The 21,964-nt window shown below is 37.7% G+C and overlaps 1 protein-coding gene across 1 annotated transcript in view; it reads right to left on the reverse strand.

The window, feature by feature from the left end:
- Positions 1-3,551, reverse strand: part of Aff2 (ALF transcription elongation factor 2) — a 321,062-nt gene extending 317,511 nt beyond the window's left edge. The window contains exons 1-2 of the mRNA XM_077794011.1: positions 3,547-3,551; positions 3,085-3,205 (exon numbers count right to left, since the gene is read on the reverse strand). Coding sequence (XP_077650137.1) covers positions 3,085-3,205; positions 3,547-3,551 — 126 coding nt within the window. The remainder of the gene's footprint in view (positions 1-3,084; positions 3,206-3,546) is intronic.
- Between the last annotated feature and the right edge of the window lie 18,413 nt (positions 3,552-21,964).

Genomic DNA, 21,964 nt, shown 5'->3' on the forward strand with positions numbered 1-21,964 from the left:
TAGAATTTGAAGACTAAAATCTCTTTGTAGAGCTGTGTTTCTAACTCATCCAAAGATAAGATGTAGAACTAACTCATTTAGTTGTTCCTCATTTATCTCTGGAAGAAACAAACTGTCTATCATCCTTTGACCTCACCTCCAAAAATGGAGACCACAACTCCCTGCTCTGATTCCAGTATTCCTTCCACTTTCTATTTTCCCTCATTCTAATGTTTTATCCCCAATCTTCCTACCTCTGACTCAAGATTCTTTACCTATGCTCTAAGTTGTGGTTTGTATGTGAGGTGTCCCCCAAACATTCACATGTGAGATAATGCAAAAAAGTTTGGAGGAGAAGTGATTGGGTTATAGCCTTAGACTAATCAGTGAGTTAATCCCTGCTGGGATTAACTGAAGTGGTAGGGTGTGGTTGGAGGAGATGGGAATTGGGGCGTGGCTATGAGTATATATTTGTATCTGGCAAGTGGAGACTCTCATGCTTTCTGATCACCCTGATGCTCCTTCCCTCCATCACACTCTCCTGCCATGATGTTCAGCCTCACCTTGAGCACTGAGGAATGGAGCCAACTTTCTGTGAACTTAGACCTCTGAAACTGTGAGCCCTCAAATAAACTTTTCCTCCTCTACATTTGTTCTGGTTGGGTCCTTTAGTCACATCAGTAAAAAAGCTGACTAAAACTGGTATTTTAAAAGTCTCTCAGGGAATTTGTTCCACTTAGCATCACCTCTCTCTGCCCCTACATCCTCTACCTTCTCCTTCTCCACTTATGTTGGTTCCTTCCCATGGATCTCGAAACATGCTCATGTTTCTCTCACACCAAAAAAAAAAAAAAAAAAAATTCCTCCTGGATGTAATTAATCACTTTACTTTCTAACTTATCTTTCTTCCTTTATCCATATAAAATCTCTTCTGCAAGATGAAGTCTATATTGACTGCCTCTCTTTCTTTACTTAACCATTTCTTGTTTATTCTCCAAAGCCTGGCAGTTTGACTTCCCACAATGACTACCATCAATGAATAAAATGACTCTCTGTAATGTAAATAATAGTTCTCAAATGCCAAATGCAACAGTTTCTTTACAATCCTTACCTTTCCTGATTTATCCAAGGGCATGTAACTAGCAAATCCTTCCTCCAACAATTGTTTGTTCCCTTAGTTTCTATTAAATATTTCTCTGCTAATTCATATCCAACCTATCTGACCATTATATTTTAGTTTTTCCTGGCCTCTGTTTTTACCACCTGTTTACTTCTTAAATGCTGCTATTCCTCAGGATTGTCTTTCCCCTCTTCTTATTCTATATTCTAATTTGATGATAGTATTAATTATTGTAGCTTTCACTGCCACCTGCATGCCAATAGCAGGTAAATCTCTGTCTTCCCCACTCCCATGAGCTCCAGATTCATATATTCAATGCCCTCTGTGTATTGTTTTCTTGATATCCCACTGGCATCTGAAGCCCAATATACTCACAGCTCACTGAATCATTTTTTTCCTCTACAACAAGAAAAGATGTTCTCCTCCTAAACAACTTTCAATGATATCATCATCCTCTCAAGTAAAAATCTCAGGAATCATTTATACTTATTTCATACTCTCCACACAGCCCAACATCATCTTTAGAAACTGTAGGTCTCTCCTGTTGGGGCCATGCCCCGAATCAAAACATGTAGTGACTTCTCTCCATGCCCAGAATTGTGTTTAAGCTCCCTGGAATGATTGATATTTCCCCTTCCTATCCTTCTAATGGTCACCATGCAGTTGGGCCATCACTTGTTCATGATGATCTCTGCCACTGGACTAAGAATTCCTCAAAGGCAGAGCCTGTGTTTTATTTCCTGTTGTTTATTGGTCTATGACAGTGATTAGTGCATAGTGGGACTTCAATTAATGTTCATTCAATTAAACATATATCTAAGTACAAATGTAGTATATAAATTGAACTGATTTGAATAAGAAAAATGTTTTTTTATGAATTGTGCTAGTACTGACAAATTGAAAATCAGTAGCTTAGGTGACCTAAGCCTCTTTGACAGGTTTCCCACACTTGGCAGGTACCCAAGTATCTCAATCAAGAACTCCTTACTTGTTCTGAATAAGGCAGAAAGATTCTAGTCTCACTAGCCACCAATCTAAACAACTTATTCTCTACTTTGAGGTAGTATCTGACCAACTCTGTCCTCATTAAGAACTATCCTTTTCCAAAAGTCACTATCCTTTAATTGATGCTCTTCTCAAATCAGGATTCTTGAAAATTTTCTGTATTGTCATTTTATTTTTACATCATTTTTGTTTCATTATAGAAAATTACACTGGTACTAAATTTAATGAAAAATGAAACAGCTGCCAGCAATTGAATAAGATCCTTCCATCATAATTTCTTCCCAGTCTCCTCTAACCTCCACCCCTAGTAGAAAGTTCAGAGGCAGGCATTGTAAAATAAATGCTTGTAAACATAGCAGTTTCATCACTATTGGAGCTACATACCAGCCAGAATACCACTAGAAAATTGGCCTAACTAAACTACCTCCTTGGGTTGAGGCAATCTCCTAACCCATGATTATTAACCACCAGGAAAAAGATTGGCTTTTTCCTTTATCTTAGGACAGTGATTTTCAAAGAGCACTCAAACCACTGAACAGCTGCTAACAACCAAGTGAAAAAAGAAAGTAATGTTCTTGCAATGGGTGGCACTGATTGGGAAGAGAAATAGGCATATCTGTTGACATTCTGATGAAGTCTTCAGGGGCTGTCTGGCTGAAAATCAAAGTCCTGGAAAACACAAAGATGGGGCATTCCTTGCTGCAATAATTGTAGGGCGGTAACAGGTTCCTTGGAGACAGGAAGTCTCACAGGTCTCCTTCAAATCTTACCATATTTCTCAAAGAACATGGAATTTGTCTCTGAAGACTTCCTCAGAAAGTTGTAATTACTCCAAATACAGCATATATATGTATTTCACTTGTAAAATATATTATCCTAGAAATTACTTAGGTGCTTTAAAATTAATGTTGATTAGTGATTTCAAAAACATAGTAAGCAACCATTTTCTAGAAAGATAAATTACATACATATTCAGCTACCTTGTAGGGCTCCCCAAAAAGATCAAAGCCTGAAGAAAAGAGATCATCTTCTTGCTGAACTTCTTGATTCCTCCGCTCCCATTCCCTTTTTTTAAGTGCACTACGGTCCTGTTCATAGTGACTGAAATGAAAAAGAAAGAACAAAAAGAAAAAAGGTTAATTAGTCATGTGAATCAATTAGATGCCCCTTGTTATCAATACGAATAAAAAACGCAAGTCAACACAATCCAAGTTGATTCTGCAACTGAGGGCAGAATCCTTTTCTTTATTCCCATTGGGTTGAAGATCCTAGATGATTTTTCAGAATAAAGAAAAAAACCCCAGAAACTTGCGTAGTAGAAATTATACTCAGGACCATGCAAGGATGGACAACTTCTTTCTCTTTGTCCATGTTTATTACAAGTTACTGCATATACCCAAAAAATCAGTCCACTGTGCAGAAAAGTTATAAGTTAAAGTTACATCATGTTGCCAACTGCCTAGGGCTCAGACTCCAACAGCTGTCACAAATTCCCAAGGGAAAGGAATTACCTCTATGGAGCTGGAGATAAACTGGAATTTTGTCCTAAGTCCCTAGGCAGAATTAGCCTAATGGAATTGAAGGAGAGCTTAAACTGTCATTTGTAGAAATGAAACATGGACAAATGGATAACTGAAAATCTCACACACTGCCTTTTTGGTGGTTGTTGTGTTGGTCTTTCTATAGTTTACAATAAGAATCTAAAAGCCTACAAGGGACACTCGTTATAAAGAATGGAACCAGCAATAAAATAAAGGATTTGCCAAAAGTCTTGAATGGCCTAAATGCACAAATGTCTTAGAATAATTCTGTGACTCATCACATTTCAGTCTTTCCCACTGTAATATCAAAAGCTTCCAGACAACAATTAAGGTATGTTCTGGGACCTTAGGTGTTAAATAATGGGACATCTCCTGATTGAGAAAATTATTTTCTTCCTCATGCTAGACTGCAAATTAAACAGAAATCTGAAAGTCTGATAGTATAGGTTGAGTACCCCTAATATGAAAATCTGAAATTCATAGTTTTCCCCAATCCAAAACATTTCAAGTGCTGATATGATGCTACAAGTGAAAAATTCCACATCTGACTTCAGGTCATGGGGAACAGGTAAAATTCAGGCACACTAAAATATTTTATAAAGTTACCTTCAGGCTAAGTGTGTAAGTAAAGTAAAGTTCATATGAATATTCATATGATAAGGAATACTCAACCTGTAGTGGATTTTGTTCACTGTTTTTTTTCTTCTGCTTTTTATGTTAGGCTAATTCAAAGTGAGTACATACACACTGAGCAAACTTAAATTATATAAATATATATAAAATGCCTATCAACCAGGTGCTCTGTAAATGTTGGTTTTCTTTCCCATGTTCATATTACAATGTTAAGAATTAATTAAATACTTGACATGCACATGAGCATAACAGCTAAATGAATTAAAAGAGAATTACCAATATAAAAGTATAGTCAACAGGTTTTGAATACACCCAAGACCTTAATACCTGTCATTGGTAGGCTAATTTTCTCATGAATATCATAATTTTAATTTACAAAATAGGAGCCTAGAGTATGAATTAGCTATGCAGTTAAACTAGCTATTGATATATAGAGAGTGTATGATGTCACTACACTTAATTATCCTCCTTTCTCCACAGGAATTCTTGAACTGTCAAATTCAAAGTATCTTTAATAGCCATATCTTCTGGATAAACAACACTCATTTCTTTTTTTCCATTTTAAGATGGTGGCAACATCTATAGGGTTTTTTTTTTTTAAATGCACTGACACTTTGAAAATACAAACAGTGCTGGACACAGAAGTGTTCACTTGGCCACTCATGAGTATGTTCAGCAAGTATTATTGCTGAATGAGGAAGGCAAAGAAAACCTCCAGATACCTACCCAATGCCTGGGCCTCACCTCTCTGCCTGTCTGAAAGATGTCAAGTTCAGATACTGGAAGGCAGCCTACCATTTGTACTCTCAGATGCCCTTCAGAGTTATTATGTTTTCTGGTATTATCTTTCATTCCCATGTACAAGTTAAGATCAGAACTTCAAGTAGTTGCCAAGTGCCCACTGTCTTCATGTTGGGGGCTGATATGCAATCAAACAGGTGTAGTGACATTTGCAGCCCACTAAGTTTGCAGCACCAGATTGTGCCTGACACCACATATCAGGCAAGGGTAGTCCAATCCCATCAATTTATCAAAATGTAAGAAAGACAGAGTGCCCGGGGCAGGAGTGGAGTAACAAATTAAACCAATATTTAGAGGTGGGGGGAGGATTTGTGGCAAAGGAGAAAAGGGACAACTAATATTTTGGCCTTCCTTAGCAGATGATTCTCCCCACACAAACGAGAACCAAAGTCTCTTGCTTTGAGTAATGTGAGCAAGATGTCAGTTTTCCAGTTATCTGTTCATTTCATGCACCTGACAGCTCAGAATGACAGGCCCATAGATCACATTTAATTCTCCCACGAAGAGAACTGAAGTGCTTTGGTCTCTTGGCTTTGCAAACTACCTTCTTTCTCCTCTGAGGGAAAGATATAATTAAAACCCTGAAGGAGAAAAAAAAGGAGAAGGAGAAGAAAAGGAAACGTGCTTCAACTTGCATGACAACCCTTCAAGCGGCCAGCAGTAAGGGCACTTTCAGGGCTTTAGACCTGGCTTTGATTTGTTAGGAGGCTCTTGGCTGCATTTTGCATCAGTTCATTAGCTACCAAATTCCAGACGCAAATTTGAATAGCAGATTGAGTGTGCACATGGGTGTTATCTGTTGCAAGCAAAACTGCCTGCTGCATTTTTTAACACATCTAACAAAGAACAGTTAATTCTCATATCTCTGGTGAGAATGAATTTCCTCTCCATAGAGTTCCACTGCTCTTGGAAGGCAACCAAATAGCTCCAACTTTTTCCTTTCTCTCTCAGCATGGTGTTGTATTGAAAGCTTCACATGGCGAGGTCTAATGAGGAATGAACTACATGGTGATGAGGCTTTCAGTGTACAACGTCACTGATTTCTGACTGAAACCAACATTACTAATTTGAAGCACCAGCTAATTAAAACCACAGCTATGTATTTAGCCTCTTGTTATACCTACTGCAGTTTATAATTATGAGGACCTCTTTATCTACTCAATTAAAGTTCTTATGATTCAGGCAGGTTGTGTTTGAACCTGTGAGCCCTGCAGAGGCTGCAGGAAAGCATATGTCTATCCTCTGATGACTTGATGTGGCTTTATACTCCCAGGCTTATTTTCCGAAGGAAAAAGTGCTCCATACCTACAAAGAAATGCTCAACCAGAAATCGGAATCATTCATCATATTATTGGTCTGAACAATCCAAGTTTATTCGCAGTAATGAGGACAGGATGAATCGGGCCTATCAGTGTGAAAAGCCATCTTCCTATTGATAAGCCAAAGACTCAATGCTAGGACTTAGCACTCTTAGGATGTAAGGATGTTCTGTCAATACTTTTTTCCTGGATATAATGAAATCTGTCACATTAGGATGATATGAAATCCACTGACTACTACTCCAAACCAAATTTACTCTCTGGGTTAATTAACCAAAGGTTTTTGTTTTCTCTCTCTACAGCCTATCTTTTGGAATCGCTAATTTGCTACATCCATACTAGCTGATAGACAAAGGACACAAAGAAGAAGTTCCATTAAGGTCTTCTGTTAATCACTCTGGTGCCAGGTATGGTGGCTGTGATTTTACCTGCATGTATGCTTCCCTGACCTCCCAAAACAGAAACTCTTCTCTTTACAGGAGGAAACTAAGGTACCCAGAAAATGACGAGAGCTATCCCAAGTTCTCATCAAACCAGTGGCAAAAGAAGATTTGAATCTGTTTTTCTTCCATCTTCAGGTTCAAGTAATTTCTTCTCCTTATTGTCTTCTCTCAGATGTTCCCCTATCCTTGTCCTTAAACTTGATCTTGTATGGAGGTAACCCTCATTTTGTATACAAGAAGCCCAAGCTACCTTCGTGGGATAATAAAACCTAGGACACATGTAGATTCACTAAAATCTAGAGAGTTCAATTATGCCATTTTCATTAGCTCACAGTGGTAGCTCACTTGGGCAACAATGTAGGCTTGTCTTTTAGAACAGAGTTGTTAAAGCAAGAAGACACTTTAGTAATCATCTAGTTGTGGTGCCCTCATTTTACAGATGGGGAAATTAAAGTAAAAAAAAAAAACATACTAGGCCTAGCAGGTTTGTGGCAGAATTAGGAGGCTGAAACCCAGGTTTTCTGGTTCCCAAACTAGCTCTTTTCCCAATACTCATGGTTTATCCTTCTGCCTCTGGTGTTGCCATCACATTCCAGAATAAATACGAGCCTCATTTGCACTCCGTTGGTCAACTTTACTTAGAATTGTATTTTATTAGAAATTGCCAGTAGGGAAAAACTTCAGGAATTTAATTTGGATTTGAGTATAGGAAAAAAATATCAGTTTCCTTATATCAAAATGTACAGACCCTAAAGGGATTATAAAAATTAACTGCATCTGTGGGGAAGAGGCTGGGGTACGGAGAGTAAAAACCAGTTTAAGCCTATTTGGCTTGAATACTTCATGAATCTCAATAATCATTGTTCACCTAATTTGGTTACTTTACAAAGCTACTTGGGGGAACATTTAAAACACTGATGTTTTAAAATTTTTTCAAGTTTTTTTTTTCAAAATACTGCTAACTAATGTAGGATTTACTGCACTCTAGTCCAACTGCACTAAATGCCTCTGTTTTGGCTAATATTTTTGTAAAAGTATAAAAAATACACATTTAATTCACCCAAGGGACAAACATACACTATAACTCACTCTTTCTCCTGAATGAATATATACATTCTATAAAATGTGTGGATTTTTATCCTCAGTCCTCAGAGTTTTTCAATATCAAGTCCTAGTTTGAATCCACACTTACTAATCTCTATATAGCTTCTGCTTGTTAAGAAAAAATCCCTTCCATCCAACAGTTTCAATATCAACATCAAGTTACATATTTTCTCTGTTGATATCCATAAGCACCTAAACCTGAAGTGCTATATAAAAAAACTACAAAATAAAAAAGCTAATGTGGGCAATAATTATTTCATACATATAGGAAACAAACATGAAATCCTCAGATCTGGAGGTGTGGATTATAGACTGAGAGGTAATAAGGACTTGAAAGGGGATTTTCAAAATCAATGGAACCTCCCAGATTATATTTAGACAGCAGGACTCATGAAGAACTCAGCACACAACAGCACTCTTCAGCAAATGGTCTCTCCCTCCATAAACACTGGCTCTTGTGAAAAATCAATGGGAATAGAAAGGAGAGGAAACACATGGTATATGTACTCTAAAAGTCTGATGGATGTCCATCAGGCCATTCCATTATTCTTTTGGTCTTAGGGAAATGGACCAGTGCTTATTCTTGTGGTTCTCTTAAATCTGTACTTTATAAAATGATGTTGACACCAGTAATTCCAGTAGTCTTGCTTGAAACAGACTTCTTATTCCAGTGTAGGGACACCTTGGGGTCATCTCATTCCCTCCACTTCTGAAGATGGTAGCAGAGATTCAGCTCAAGCCTGTCTAATCACCTTCCAGGGAGTCAGACAGATCCTCCAAGGGTCACCTCTCTTGCTTTGTTTCTATCTCACTTATTCCCCTTCTCTTCAAGTCCTCTCTTTTTATTATAATGACTTTATTGAGATACAATTCACAAACCATATAATCTCACCCATTTAAAGCACAAAATACAGTCATTTAGTATACTCACAGAATTTTGCAACCATTGCCATGATATGATTTTAGAAAAATTTCACCAGCCCCAAATGAAGTCTTGCATCTTTTAGGGATCATCCTGCCCTGCAATCCCCTCATCCAGCCCAGTCTTAGGAAACCACTAATCTACTTTTACTCTGAATAAATTTTCCTATTCTGGATACTTCATATACATGAAATCATGCAATATGTGGTCTTTTCTGTCGGGCTTCTTCCACTGAGCATAATGTTTTCAGGACATATCTATGTTGTAGCATGAATCTGTACTTCATTTATTTTTTGAGTTGAATAACATTCTACTGTATGGACAGTCTCAGTCCTGTGTCACTCCATATTCATTAGAAAGGCTCAGTCTTACGTGTTTTTAATGGTTTAGCTAGGATTCTCTATGTTTCCCATTAAACTTTTTATTCCTCAAGGTCAGAGTCTTGTAATTCACTTATCACACCCTACAGGCAAACACAAAGAACCTTTCTGTACATAAACAGGCAATGTCAAATGCACATGTTGTGAAGGAAATTTAGGTTCTTCTTTTTAAAAATAGGCCACAGTTTAGATTTTGGACAAAATTATTTTGACTAGCCTACCAAACTCCCAAAGTAATGTTGTAATCTCCCTAACAAATACCAAACACTAAAGTAGAAAAGATAGTTTAATACATTTGGGCATGATAAAACCCAGCAAAAAAAAGAAAAAAAAAAAAAAACTAACCTGACACCCATCAAAGAAAGATGTTTTGTTGTTTTTTGGAGGAAAGCTTTAAAGAAATTTGCTCTATGTCCAGAAATGATGGTATACAAATTCTGAGATTTGGGATGGGCTCTATCTCTTTCACTTACAAGATGCTCAATCATTAATAAATCCTTTTACATTTACAAACCTTGGTTTTCTCTTGCCTAAAATCAAAATAAATTTCATGTTTTCTCTTCACACAGTCAGTCTAAAGGTGGAGCATGACAGTGAATGAGAAAGGTTTCTGAGAACTACCAGCGGCTGTTCACAATGAATGGGGGAGATCATGATTTGCCTTCATCACACAAAGTTTTACCGCACATTAACTCATTTGATATGAGTAATACCTAGAAAACTGGCAAGACATGGACTGGTTCCCAATCCAGTGTTCATTCAAAGGTCTAAGACCACCACAAGACCTGCAAATGTCAAAAACATTTACATATAACTTTTATAATTTCTCTTTACTCTCTAAAAATCAGAGCAAAATTTATTCATTTTATTTGCTGGGTGGTTTTTGGTTTTACATTGTTGGGGATCAAACCCAGGGCTTAATGCATACTAAGCAAGTGCTTTACCACTGACCTTCAGCACACTGCACCTGTAGCAAAATTTCATGACTGCTAAGGTTTAAATTCTCTCTGGTAACAGACTAAGATAAGGTATATTTCATTAGCTATACTTTGAAAAATTTTCTGTATTAACTCATACATGATCTTTGATATAGAGGCACCAAATTGATGAATAAATGAGCTAAATTCATAAGTTAATATTGACCTAACTTTTAATATACTACATTTCAAAATTAACATATTTCTAAATATTTCTTTTATAACATGGTTCCCCAGTTTGGTTGCTATTCCAGTTTGGAATCATCTAGGGAAGATTTTATAAAACCCCATGTCCAGGTCACATGTTAGACCAATTGTATTAGAATCTCCCAGGTGTGTCCCAGGCATCCCATACACAACAACTTCTAGTCTCCACACATGAAATGATCATTCATAGATAAATTTCTTTATTTTACCCATTTGTATGTGCCTACATCTGGTGGACTTTATATGACAAGAGTAATTTAATTCTTTATTACATGATGTTAAATCAGAGGCCAGGTCCCATTGAGAAAAGGATATATTATATTACACAAATATCTGCATTGCTGATATATGTTGGGAGAAATGCCTTGAAGGTGAATACAGTTATTACAAAAATAGACTTGTCATGCAGAACAACACCAATAACACTAACAGAATCCAGAGGCCACCCTGTGAATCAAAAGAAGATGCTAGTATTTCTTACAGAAAAGAAGGGCACTTTCAGGCACATCCACACATATAAACTCTTCTCACACAACTGGCACAGTGCAATTGACCCAGGGAGTACATCTCAAATCCCTGTAGAATATCATGGCTTATAAAGGGCTTTTGGATCATGGTATATATCCCTCTGTAACGTAAGCACAGGTAGACACTCAAATGGATATTGATCATCAACAATATTGTAGAAATACAATAAAACTCCATTTTTAGAGGATTCCATTTTAATGGAAATGCTGCTTTTCCATACAGTGATCATGACTCTAGCAACCCAAAAGTTCCCTTCTGCCAGCAGTAGTACTCAGGGCAGCAACAACTTTCAGGAAACCCTTTAAAATGTACTCTAAAAAAGTCTATGCTATGAAAGTAAATTCTTTTCATCCTTGGCTAAGAGATATGCCCTGTATCCCTCCCTACATGATACAGTTGTCTTACTCCGCAAAAATAGAGACCCTTTCCTAGGCAACTTAGAATGTATCAGTCACCCTTTACAACTCTGTGACTCTGCCCTCATCTCCTTCAAACTCTTTTCTTCCATATGCACATATCCCACTATAAGAAGACTCCATTACACAATCATAATATCAATGGATCCCTGAGTTTGTGGTCTGCTTTACTAACCTTTGTGTAGATTTCCATTTTTATAGAAAATCATTTAAAATTACTTTAGTTCTGGCCCATTCCTTAATATGAGATTTGGTTATCACTGTCACTCCTAATTGCTCACTGACCATAAATAACAGAAAACAGTGCTTTACAGGCTCCTCACATTCAGAATGACAAAACCAAGAGAGCTTCCAACAGTTGCATAATTCAGGAGCTTACAAACATACTTCCTGAAATGGGATTGTGGCTCAGCCTAGCACATGCTTGCCTATCCTGTGCAAGGCGCTGGGTTTGATCCCCAGCACCACATAAATATAAATAAATAAATAAAGATATTTAGATATTTAAAAAAAAAAGATTTATCATTCTAAAAAAGAATACATCCCGAAGACCAGCAGGGTCTTTGAATGAATAGCACAAAGCAAGACAATATATAATCAGAGAATAAAATAAATGTATTCATTCATATATTTATGGCTTTTGAATAGGTTTGAAAATTTAAACTATATTAAATTCAAAATGTTATAAAACATTCTTGCTCCCCCCTTGTCAGCATCCACCCTGTTCCTCATTGCCAATCAAAGGTAACAATTTATTATTTTCGTGTTTCTTCATGTTTATCTCAGTATTTCTTCATGCACTCTTTAGTGTCAAGTCGAACTTATCTCATTTATAATTCTCTCTCTAAATTAATCAGAGTTGACAGCAATGCTGAGCTTTAAAGAGCTGCTAGATCTAAATCTTGATTTACTTCAAGGAAATGCGAATATGTTTTCCATAATCAGAAATGTTGCATGGATCCATGGGAGAGGAGGCATAAAGGAAGCAATGACGGGCTTTGAGTACTTGTGATGGCTTGAAAGAACTCTGTGGTTTGTTTGAATTGTGACTTCAGGAGAGGTTCAGTATGTAGAATCTATGGTGCGGCTTAGGAATCAATGTCATAGTCATTGTTATCCTTGCTATCCTCCTGAACTTCTGCCTCCTCCTAGACTTTGGTCTCTGTTTCTGTGGCATTCTCCAAACTTCCTGTCTGGCAAGGCAGGCATGGTACCTGGCTTGGTAGTCCAAGATTCTGCTTGGTCCTCTGCCCCTGTGCTTTCCCAGTGAGACCTACTTCCCCCATGTGCCTCATCCTGAGCTCCATACCAGTTGCTTCTGCAGCCAACCTACACAGAACAACTCTGTCTTTCAAAGTAGGAAAAAGCTACCTGAGGTATTTCCTCTCGATGCTCATTAAATATCAGGAATTCTTTTCCAAGTCAAAGTCTTAATATAACCTTCTGGCTCCTCATAAATGACACTTTTAAAAGGTGTTTTAGTTTTGGTTAGCTATAAGCAAGGCAAGTTCAATAACTACTTAATTTAAAACAATATTTTCTCAGAAATAGTATTCTTAATTACTTTTAAACTAAGGAAATTAATGCCCTTAAGGAGCAGTTTATAATTGACAATTTTAAGCTGACTCTGTTTTCATGTCTCACCAAACCCTTTGATCCAAATGCATTCACTAATTTTACCCAAGCAAATTCTACCCCCTGCAAGCTTAACCTTTTGGCCCCTGCCTCTTTGGATGCTGCACCCCCACAGAGCTCTGGCCTCAGTTGAGAACCCTAGGCACAGCCTACTTCTCTTGCTCTCTGCAACTTGTTATGACCCCGGGCTGGTTTTCTCACATGGACCTATAGGTGTGATCTACCCATGGCTTATACTTCTCCCTTCTATCCTGAGAAGTGCCTGACTAAAACCAGGTAGCCTCCTGCTGTGAGTTGAATTGTGTCACCCCCAAATTCATTTGTTTTAGTCCTGACTCCTAGTACCTCAGAAAGTGATCTTATTTAGAAAGAGGGTGGTTGCAAACGTTAATTAGTTAAGAGGAGATCATAGTGGAATAGGTGGATTCCTAATCTTCTTATAAGACTGGCATCTTTAAAAAAATGAGGAAATGTCAAAACAATACAAAACAAAATGAGGATATATGAAAGAAAACATAGACACACAAGGAGAATGCCATGTGAAGGCAAGGACAGAGACTGGGGCAATGCTTCATAAGCCAAAGAATGCCAAAGACTGCCAGATTCTTCCTCACAGACATCAAAACACACCAATCTATCAACACCTTGATTTTAGATTCCTAACCTTCACAATTGTAAAACCAAAAATATGTTATTTGAATCATCCTGGTCTGTGGTGCTTTGTTACAACCACCCTAGCAAACAAATACACCCTCAAGTTTCATTTCTGAGCTAGTTCACAGTGACAACGTTGGGCCTCATGAAGGTGAGTACAACTAATCTTGACCTTAAGATGTGTCTGTTTTAGTCTGCATTGCACTACTATCCAGTCTCCTCTCTCTACTCCAGCATTACACTCCTTTCCAATTCATTCTTCTTTACCCCTTTCCTGCTGTGTCTCAGAGAACTTGTGGGTGTTAAATGAAACTGTCACTTGGGAGGAATAATGCATTTCTGCTTCCCATTCATCTGGATATGTGCCAAATTCAGTGTTCAGCAATTGATGAATATTTTTTGACTGAACGAATGAACAAGTGACAGGCAAACATATTTTTCTGCCCAAGTTCAGTGACAAATATTAACAGAGATATTCATTAATACATGAATTAATTTGTCTACGTAGTCAACAAACAGACTGGATGCCTATGTCATTCCAGGCACCATGTTTGGTGCTCAGGAAAAAAAAAAATAGCATTAGCTTTCAGGAAATTCATCTATTGCAAAATAACTAAGTGGTGTTGGAGAGGATCCCCTGAGATAAATGTGTAAGATATTATAGATGCAGCCAAGCTTGGGTCCATGGATTGTCCATGGGATGTTTGGTGAAATTGGTCTACAGCACTGATAGGAAAGTAGTCAAATTTTCTGCTCTTTGGGAAGTTGGCAAGATACAATTTGTTTTTTGTTTTTTTTTGCAAATTCTTGTGTTTGAGGGTAAAACCCTAATTTCACTAGAGGTACCAAGTGAGAGGAAGATCCTTGCAGAAAGAAATGGTTGACTGAGATAAGTATGCGATCGCTGAGCTCATAAAGAATAGATGAGATTTTCAAAGGGAAGCATTTATTGTTTCCTGTATTATAGCACATTGTCTCTCGATATGATTAGTTATCAGTCTCAGTTATCCAAAACTGGTATGAAATAAAGCGTTTACGCAGTTATGCTTCATTGATGTCAGCTAGGGGAGCATGAAAATGTCCATGAAGGTGGGTAATTGATGTGTAAATCAGAGCTCAATCACTCTGTAATAGAAATGGTCCCACTGAAAATATGCTTGTTGAACACAATTGCAAAGAAGCCAGAGGGAGGGAGGAAGAGAGAGGATAGAAGGCTTATTTATTAAAAATGATAATAACTGGCAATTTGTGCAATTTTCTCCTCAACAGAGGGCTGCTGTCAGAAATGCTTGCAAGCAAGTTGTGACCAATATATTCCAATAGTTTCCTTCTGTTCTAATGAACTGTTTCTGTTTTATTTAAATGCTTGGAGACCCTGTTGTGGTGTCTAAAACACAAATTAAGACAACACATTCATCTTTTGAAACATGACATGTAAATGATATCAGTGACAGTTATTTGGTTAACAATACTTATTCTAGGTGCACTTGCTATTTTTATTAAAAACCTTCTGTCACTGTGCATTTGCTCTCTGAAGAGCAGTGAATAAATCTGCACAATGCCTTGCAATTTAATATTTTAATATTTCATATTTTAATCAAAATAACATTTTACTAACATTGAGCAAGTAGCAGCTCCTATTCCCATCATTATTATAACCATCATCATTAGTACTACTTTAGGTGCATATTAGTGTTTGGTGCCAGATTTTTCTTCCCCTCTACTGTCCTCATTGAATAAAGAGAAAATTCTCTACACCAAATACTGCCACTTTAATAGTGAACATTCCTGCCAAATGATATGAAAAAGAAAGAACTACCTTTTTTTCTGATGCAATATGACACATGTTTAAAAGAAAGTACTACCTTTTTTTTCTGATGCAACATGACGCATGTTTATCCTATACATCTAGCATGGATCTAATGGATTTACCCACCAGAGCATAACCTATTCTTGAGTCTTGGCAACCCACATACACACAGCCTTACACATATGATTAGCATGCTGTATGTGGCAGCCCAGGAGCTATGGTGTGGTACAAATGTGCTCTGCTGGGGAGGTGAGAGGCCTCTGATTACCTGAGGTCACCAGCTCAGTCCTTCATTCAGAAGTATGTGTGTGCTGATTCCTTGTCTCTTATCTAGCTGGGCTGCGATCCAAATGTTTTCACTTTGACAAATGCCTGGATCAAGCAGACTAGCAGTGCAGCGAGGAGCAGAGAAAATTGGGGATTGATTGAGGAGGAGCGTTGCCTGAAATGTAATGATTTAGGATTTTGAGGGCAAGTGGATTACATGTTATCAATGTTATTGTAACATAAATGAATGAATGGATCTAGGGCATACCAGGATTTCAAGAATTTACTAATCTTTTGTAAAATAATAGCGCTTACATTTATATGGTATTTTTCACCCCACTACACTCTTATTTGCATGAATGTGATTTTATTTGAGACCTGTGATAAGCCTGAAAAATAGGTCACACAGGCACTCTGACCTTCCATTTCACAGATGAAAACACTGAGATCCAGAAGGGCTAGATGCTTAGTGCTTACTGTCACGTACTGTGGGCAAAACTAGAATATGAAGGCCAGTTGTCTAAGTCCAGGTGCAGTTTCTTTTTCTACTACATCAACTGTGTTTTAATGGCAAAATATTTTCTAATTCTATTCATCCCCAATGTGGGGAAAGTCCCTAAGTGCCAGAGAAAATTGGGCTTTATTTTAAGGTTTTTGAATAATTTTCTATGGGTTAACATTATTAAATGACTAGCAGATAGCTCATTATTGTGCACTGGTAGCAAACAATGTAAAAGAAGGTCACATATAGGATGGGCATTTGGAAGCAAGAGGTCATGTGGTAGAAAAACTTCAGAAAGAGATTCTTCCACTTACAGCTCGTGTGACCCAAGTAGGTCTCTGAACTACTCTGAGGCTCAGTCTCCCATAACTCCCACATTCAACCCTACTCTTAAAACCTTCTAAACAAAGTCTTATTAAAAAAAGAGAAAGAAAGGAAAAAATCATAAAATAGAGGCAGAGGAGAACTTGTCAGGCAATAATCTAAACTGGCACTAACAAGGTAGCCACTAGCCAACCTAAGCATTTGAAAAGTATATAACGAGAATAAAGTAGTCTGAATAAAAATACTCTGTAAGTGTAAATTAGTTTGGATTTCAAAATTTTAGTATGTAAAAAGTACTAAGCATGCCATTGATCATTTTATACAAGACTGCATATTAAAATGATGCTTTGCAGACATTAGGTTAAAGAAAAGATACAAATTGTACCTGTTTCTTTGTTCTAAATTTCAATGAAACTAGTAGAAAATTTAAACTTATATATGGGGCTTGTATTTGTGGCTCACTTTGTATTTATATTTAGCAGTGCTAGCCTAAAAAGAGAGATTTTCTAGTTCTACTTAATAAGCCATTTAGAAGTTAAATGACATTGGTTTCAGTGCTGTGCCTCTGGAAAATAAAACACTTTGTGCGTTTGGGTTTGTAGTAACAGTGTAACCTATGTGGCCCTGTTTGATCTTCCATTCTCTCTTGTCATTTGTCCTATCAGTCCCATTTTCATCTAGACCTTGGGCACATATGCCAGTGTTTATTTCCATGACTGTTGCATTATCTAATTGGTGCATTGTTGATCAATATATGTGAGGTCTTGAACTCTGTTTGTGTAGTATATTTAATATGCTCCTACCCCATGCACCATATGGAGGCACTGCACTAGATATTATGAGTATATTAATGTTAAGACTCAATTGAGTATCACTGGTGCATAATAAACTAGTAAAACAAAATTATGCTAAGTAGTTGCTGAACATCGTTGTCCCTAATATTTTATTTTTAAGAGAGAGTGAGAGAGAGAGAGGGGGAGAGAGAGAATTTTTAATATTTATTTTTTAGTTCTCGGCGGACACAACATCTTTGTTGGTATGTGGTGCTGAGGATCGAACCCGGGCCGCACGCATGCCAGGCGAGCGCGCTACCGCTTGAGCCACATCCCCAGCCCTGTCAATAATATTTTTAATGAACATCGCAAACAGTGTGCTGTGTATGGGAGGTGGTACAGGCCTTCCTCTGAAATAGCCAAAGATTCTAAGAACTAGTCCAGAATAATTGTTAATTTCCTTTCATGAGATGAAGGCTATAATCAAGCACAGAAACTAACAAGAATAAATAATCAAGTGGGACAATCTACAAGAACTGTATCTTTAAATGGACAATCCATATAGGTACAAAGGCTTTTACACCTGCTTTTCTTTTCCAAGTTGTTTATAGTAGTAGGGGATAATTTTGATTCACATAAGCCACTGGCAATTTTTTTCTACCTGTTTCACTTACATTTCACACATTACTTTTAGAACTCCTCAGTTTACTGATATTTTCTTGGATAATTGCCAGACAATCTGTGGAAAATGCAAGTATGCCTTTTAATATAAAATACTCATTGATTAACACAAACTGTTCAAGCCAGAAAAATCAGGAGCCTACAAGGATGAACCATTTTGTCACAGTAACACACCATTCATATGCTCTGATAGATGCATTTATTTGCTGATGGGCAGCTCCACATACCAGAGCACAGGCCCACACTCTGCAGCACTTCACACTCTTGTTGCTCAACACCCAGTATTGCTCACCAACAAGAATGTAGTCAAAGGAACAATTCACTGTGATTAGTTTAGTTTCATTTGTTAATTACAAATTCAACAAGAACTGAATGCAGAAGCTCTTCAAGTAGCAGATACCCATTGATCCATAGCCTTCTACATGTTCAAGTAATACTGGAAGTCTGATGTAATTTATTGTGACTTAGAGCACTGATTGGCCAGAGGGATTATACTCCCATAAATGATGGCACTGTCACTGAATCTGCCTATAATTGCTTCCATTCATCGTAATGTATGATCCAACACAGACTGGAAAGAAAGGAGATGATCTACTTCAAGCTTCAGCTGTTTCAAATTCCACAGCGTGTCCCTAAGTTAATGGATGCTGAATATTATGCTGATGTATATGCTGTGTTGCACTAGACGGATCTTAAGAGACTTTTACATCTACATACACGTAAATATGCATAAGTATACATATGCACATTCATATATATTGCATGTATGTAGGTTTCATGCAGATATATAATCCATGGAAGAAGGTGGAAAGACTCTGCCAAACTTGGGCATTGATGCAGAATCCTTAGGAGCAATGACTTTGCTCCCTACCTCAATGCACATGGAATCCTCAGACTATTATTCTTTTCCCTCTGGAGTGGCCCTTCCTTGACCACAGTGACACACAGAAAAATCCTGCCCCATGCTAGTTCTTGAAATGTGCAAATGTCTGTGACTCATTTCCCTGTTGCCTCCTTGAAGAATCCTTACCTGACACCCCACAGATATCCAATATGAATTCAGAGTCTCTGATCCCACTCCCCAGCACTCTGTGGACCATCTTCAAATTCACTAATTCCATCCTAATGCAACTGTTTACTTGTTGCTCTTTGAAATACATGATGAGGGAGGTCCTCTATCAGTTTCCTAAGGCTTCTGTGACAAATTTCCCCCAAATATGATAACATCTAACAACTAAAAATTATTCTCTTCCCATTCTGGAAGTCAGGAGTGTGAAATGTGTCTCAATGAACTAAAATCAAAGTGTCTGCAGGGTTGCAATCCTCCTTTCTCTTGCCTTTACCAGTGTGCATGGGCCACCTGCATTCCTTGGTTGGTGCTCCTTCCCAGTCTCTAGGGCTGGCAGCATAGCCTCTGCAAATCACTCCTTCTCCCTCCCTCATTTCTACTTCTGTCATCACATCTCCTTCTCCACTGACCCTTTTGCCTCTCTTTTGTTAGAACCCGTGTGATTGCCTGGGCCCATCCAGATAATCCAGGATAATCACCCAGCTCAAGATCCTTAACTTAATCACATCTGCAGAGTCCCTTTGCTTGTAAGATAATATATGCACAGCTTTGGGAATGGAGCCTAGACATCTGTGACATTACTTTGCCTAACACAGGTGTAACACTTATCCACTTTTGCCCTGCTAGTGCCTAAACCCATTACAGGACATATAGTAGGATTTCAACATTCTCACTTAGATGAATAAATGCACAAAAATGAGCCACCAAAGTTTTCAAATGTCTCTTCTGAGAAGCACCTCACACATGAAGAGTTCCCAATGGATTAAGGAGGGCAAAGCCCTGTGTCATCCCAGCCACATCTATTCTGTCATTTAATGCCTGTGAGAGCTGGGGTGAGATGCTCCAGCTCTCCAACGCTGACTTTTCTCAATGGTATGACTGGGGATTGCTGTGACCCTTAAATGAGATAATGTATGTGAAAATGTCTGTTGAAGGTAAATTGCTTTACCCACGTTATTTATCTTTATCCTCATTATTACTAAGAGAAGAGACACTAGATCTTTGAGAGAAGGAGAGAAGAGGGAAAAGGTCCCACTTATCTGGAGATGTAAGTTATTATTACTCAGTAAAACTAAATAAAAATAACCATCCAAAAGTGACCCTGAAACTACATTTTCTATTCATATGCAAGTAGCTTAAGAGACTGACACAAGACATTTAAATTACATCAAATAACTAGATGCTCAATTGCTCAAGATAAGTGAGGCCACACTTGCCCTCTTATGTTGAGCACAACAATCAAAAATGAATTCATCATGTTTACATATTACAATAGTATGAAATCTGTGGTTACTCATTTATAAAACCCTACACATTAACTCATCCATTTTATTGATTAATAAGATGGTTCAGTGACATTACAACAATAGAGATGACAATACATCTTCTGACAGGAGCAAAATTACCCAGAAAGGCACTGTATACCTGCAAAACACTTTACTGTAGTCCAAATAAGGATCATGAAAATAGGAGAAAATTGAATACACAAGCCACCTTCAATCTAAGGGTCTTTAGCAGGTAGCAAGATCAAAGTCATCATTTTCCATTATGGGGAAGATCAAGTATAATAAAAGAAAGTGGGCCACTCAATGTCATCCACCGGTCAGTGGCATGACTTGGACAAGAGCCCAGGTCTCCTGACTCTTAATTTAGTGTCCTTTCTATCATCCTTTTGGGTTTCTGATCCCTATCCAGTGCATTCAGCTCTCTGTTTAATGAAAGAAAAGGTGAAAGAGGAAGTGAAAACAGCATTATTTTACTCCTGTGTTTTCTAAATTGGAGGTTGAACAGATAAAATGAGTTTGAGAAGTTTCCCTTAAAATGCTCATGAATCACTAAAAAACTAAACAGGACTTAGTGTCTGCAAGCAATCCACTCTATGTGAAAAGACTATCGTATTCAGGACTGTGTGGGATTAGTTTAGGAAAGAAATAACTTGGAAGTCCTCCAAGGAAAGTCCATGGTTTGGCACAAGGCAGACAGAATTATTAAATAAAGGATGTGGATTCTAAATGGCTGTGTGATTGACAGAATGCTCTCTTTGTAACTGTTTTTCTCCATGTTATCTTGTAGGCACAACCTGAGGCTATTAAGCCAATGATATGGTTGAATATTAGGGTGCAGTGAATACTAATGTGGCATGTGTATGCATGCATGTAAATATGCACTCACAACTTAGGTATGAGGCAGATTTCCATTAAGAGTATCAAAGAGCAGAGGAAGCCACAGTGGTCATGCAATTAAATTGTCCACTCCTCCATTCAATACATAAAATCCTCTTTCTGATAAGTGGTAAGATCCATTTCAGGGTGTTCACTACCTCACAAGTTGGCCCAATGATCTCTTTGCACACAACTGTGACTGGGTAAGAAAGGGTATTACATTGAGTCTCCTCCTCTCCAGGCCCAAGATCTGAGGCTTAATAGTATTTAGACTTGCATTTGCTGCTATTTTTTCTTTCAGAGCTCTCCTAGATCTCTGATTTGAGAGATTTGAAAGGAACTGATATGTTACAATCTTACCCCCAAGTGACTCTTGAACCCTCTTTACAGCATGAGCACCAAAGAATCTAAGGATGTTTTATTCAGGACCTTCCCCATTCTTTATTAATATATCTGCAATAAGATCAACCTCAGGAAAGTCCATATGAGTTTCTATCTAGAGTTTCTCCAGTCTGTGGACTGGAGTTGAATATGTGTGTTTTGTGAAAAGAATATAAAAGGTGTCAGAGTCAAAATGGAGTCACTTGCATCATACTAAGAAAATCTAAATAAATAAAACAAGGAGGTTCCTGATAATAACTATCACAAAAGACTTTGCCAGAACTACAAGCTTGTACAGAGGCTACTGTAATGTCATTCAAAAATTACTTCT

The sequence above is a fragment of the Urocitellus parryii genome, chromosome X (genome assembly GCF_045843805.1).
Source record: "Urocitellus parryii isolate mUroPar1 chromosome X, mUroPar1.hap1, whole genome shotgun sequence".
NCBI lineage: Eukaryota > Metazoa > Chordata > Mammalia > Rodentia > Sciuridae > Urocitellus > Urocitellus parryii.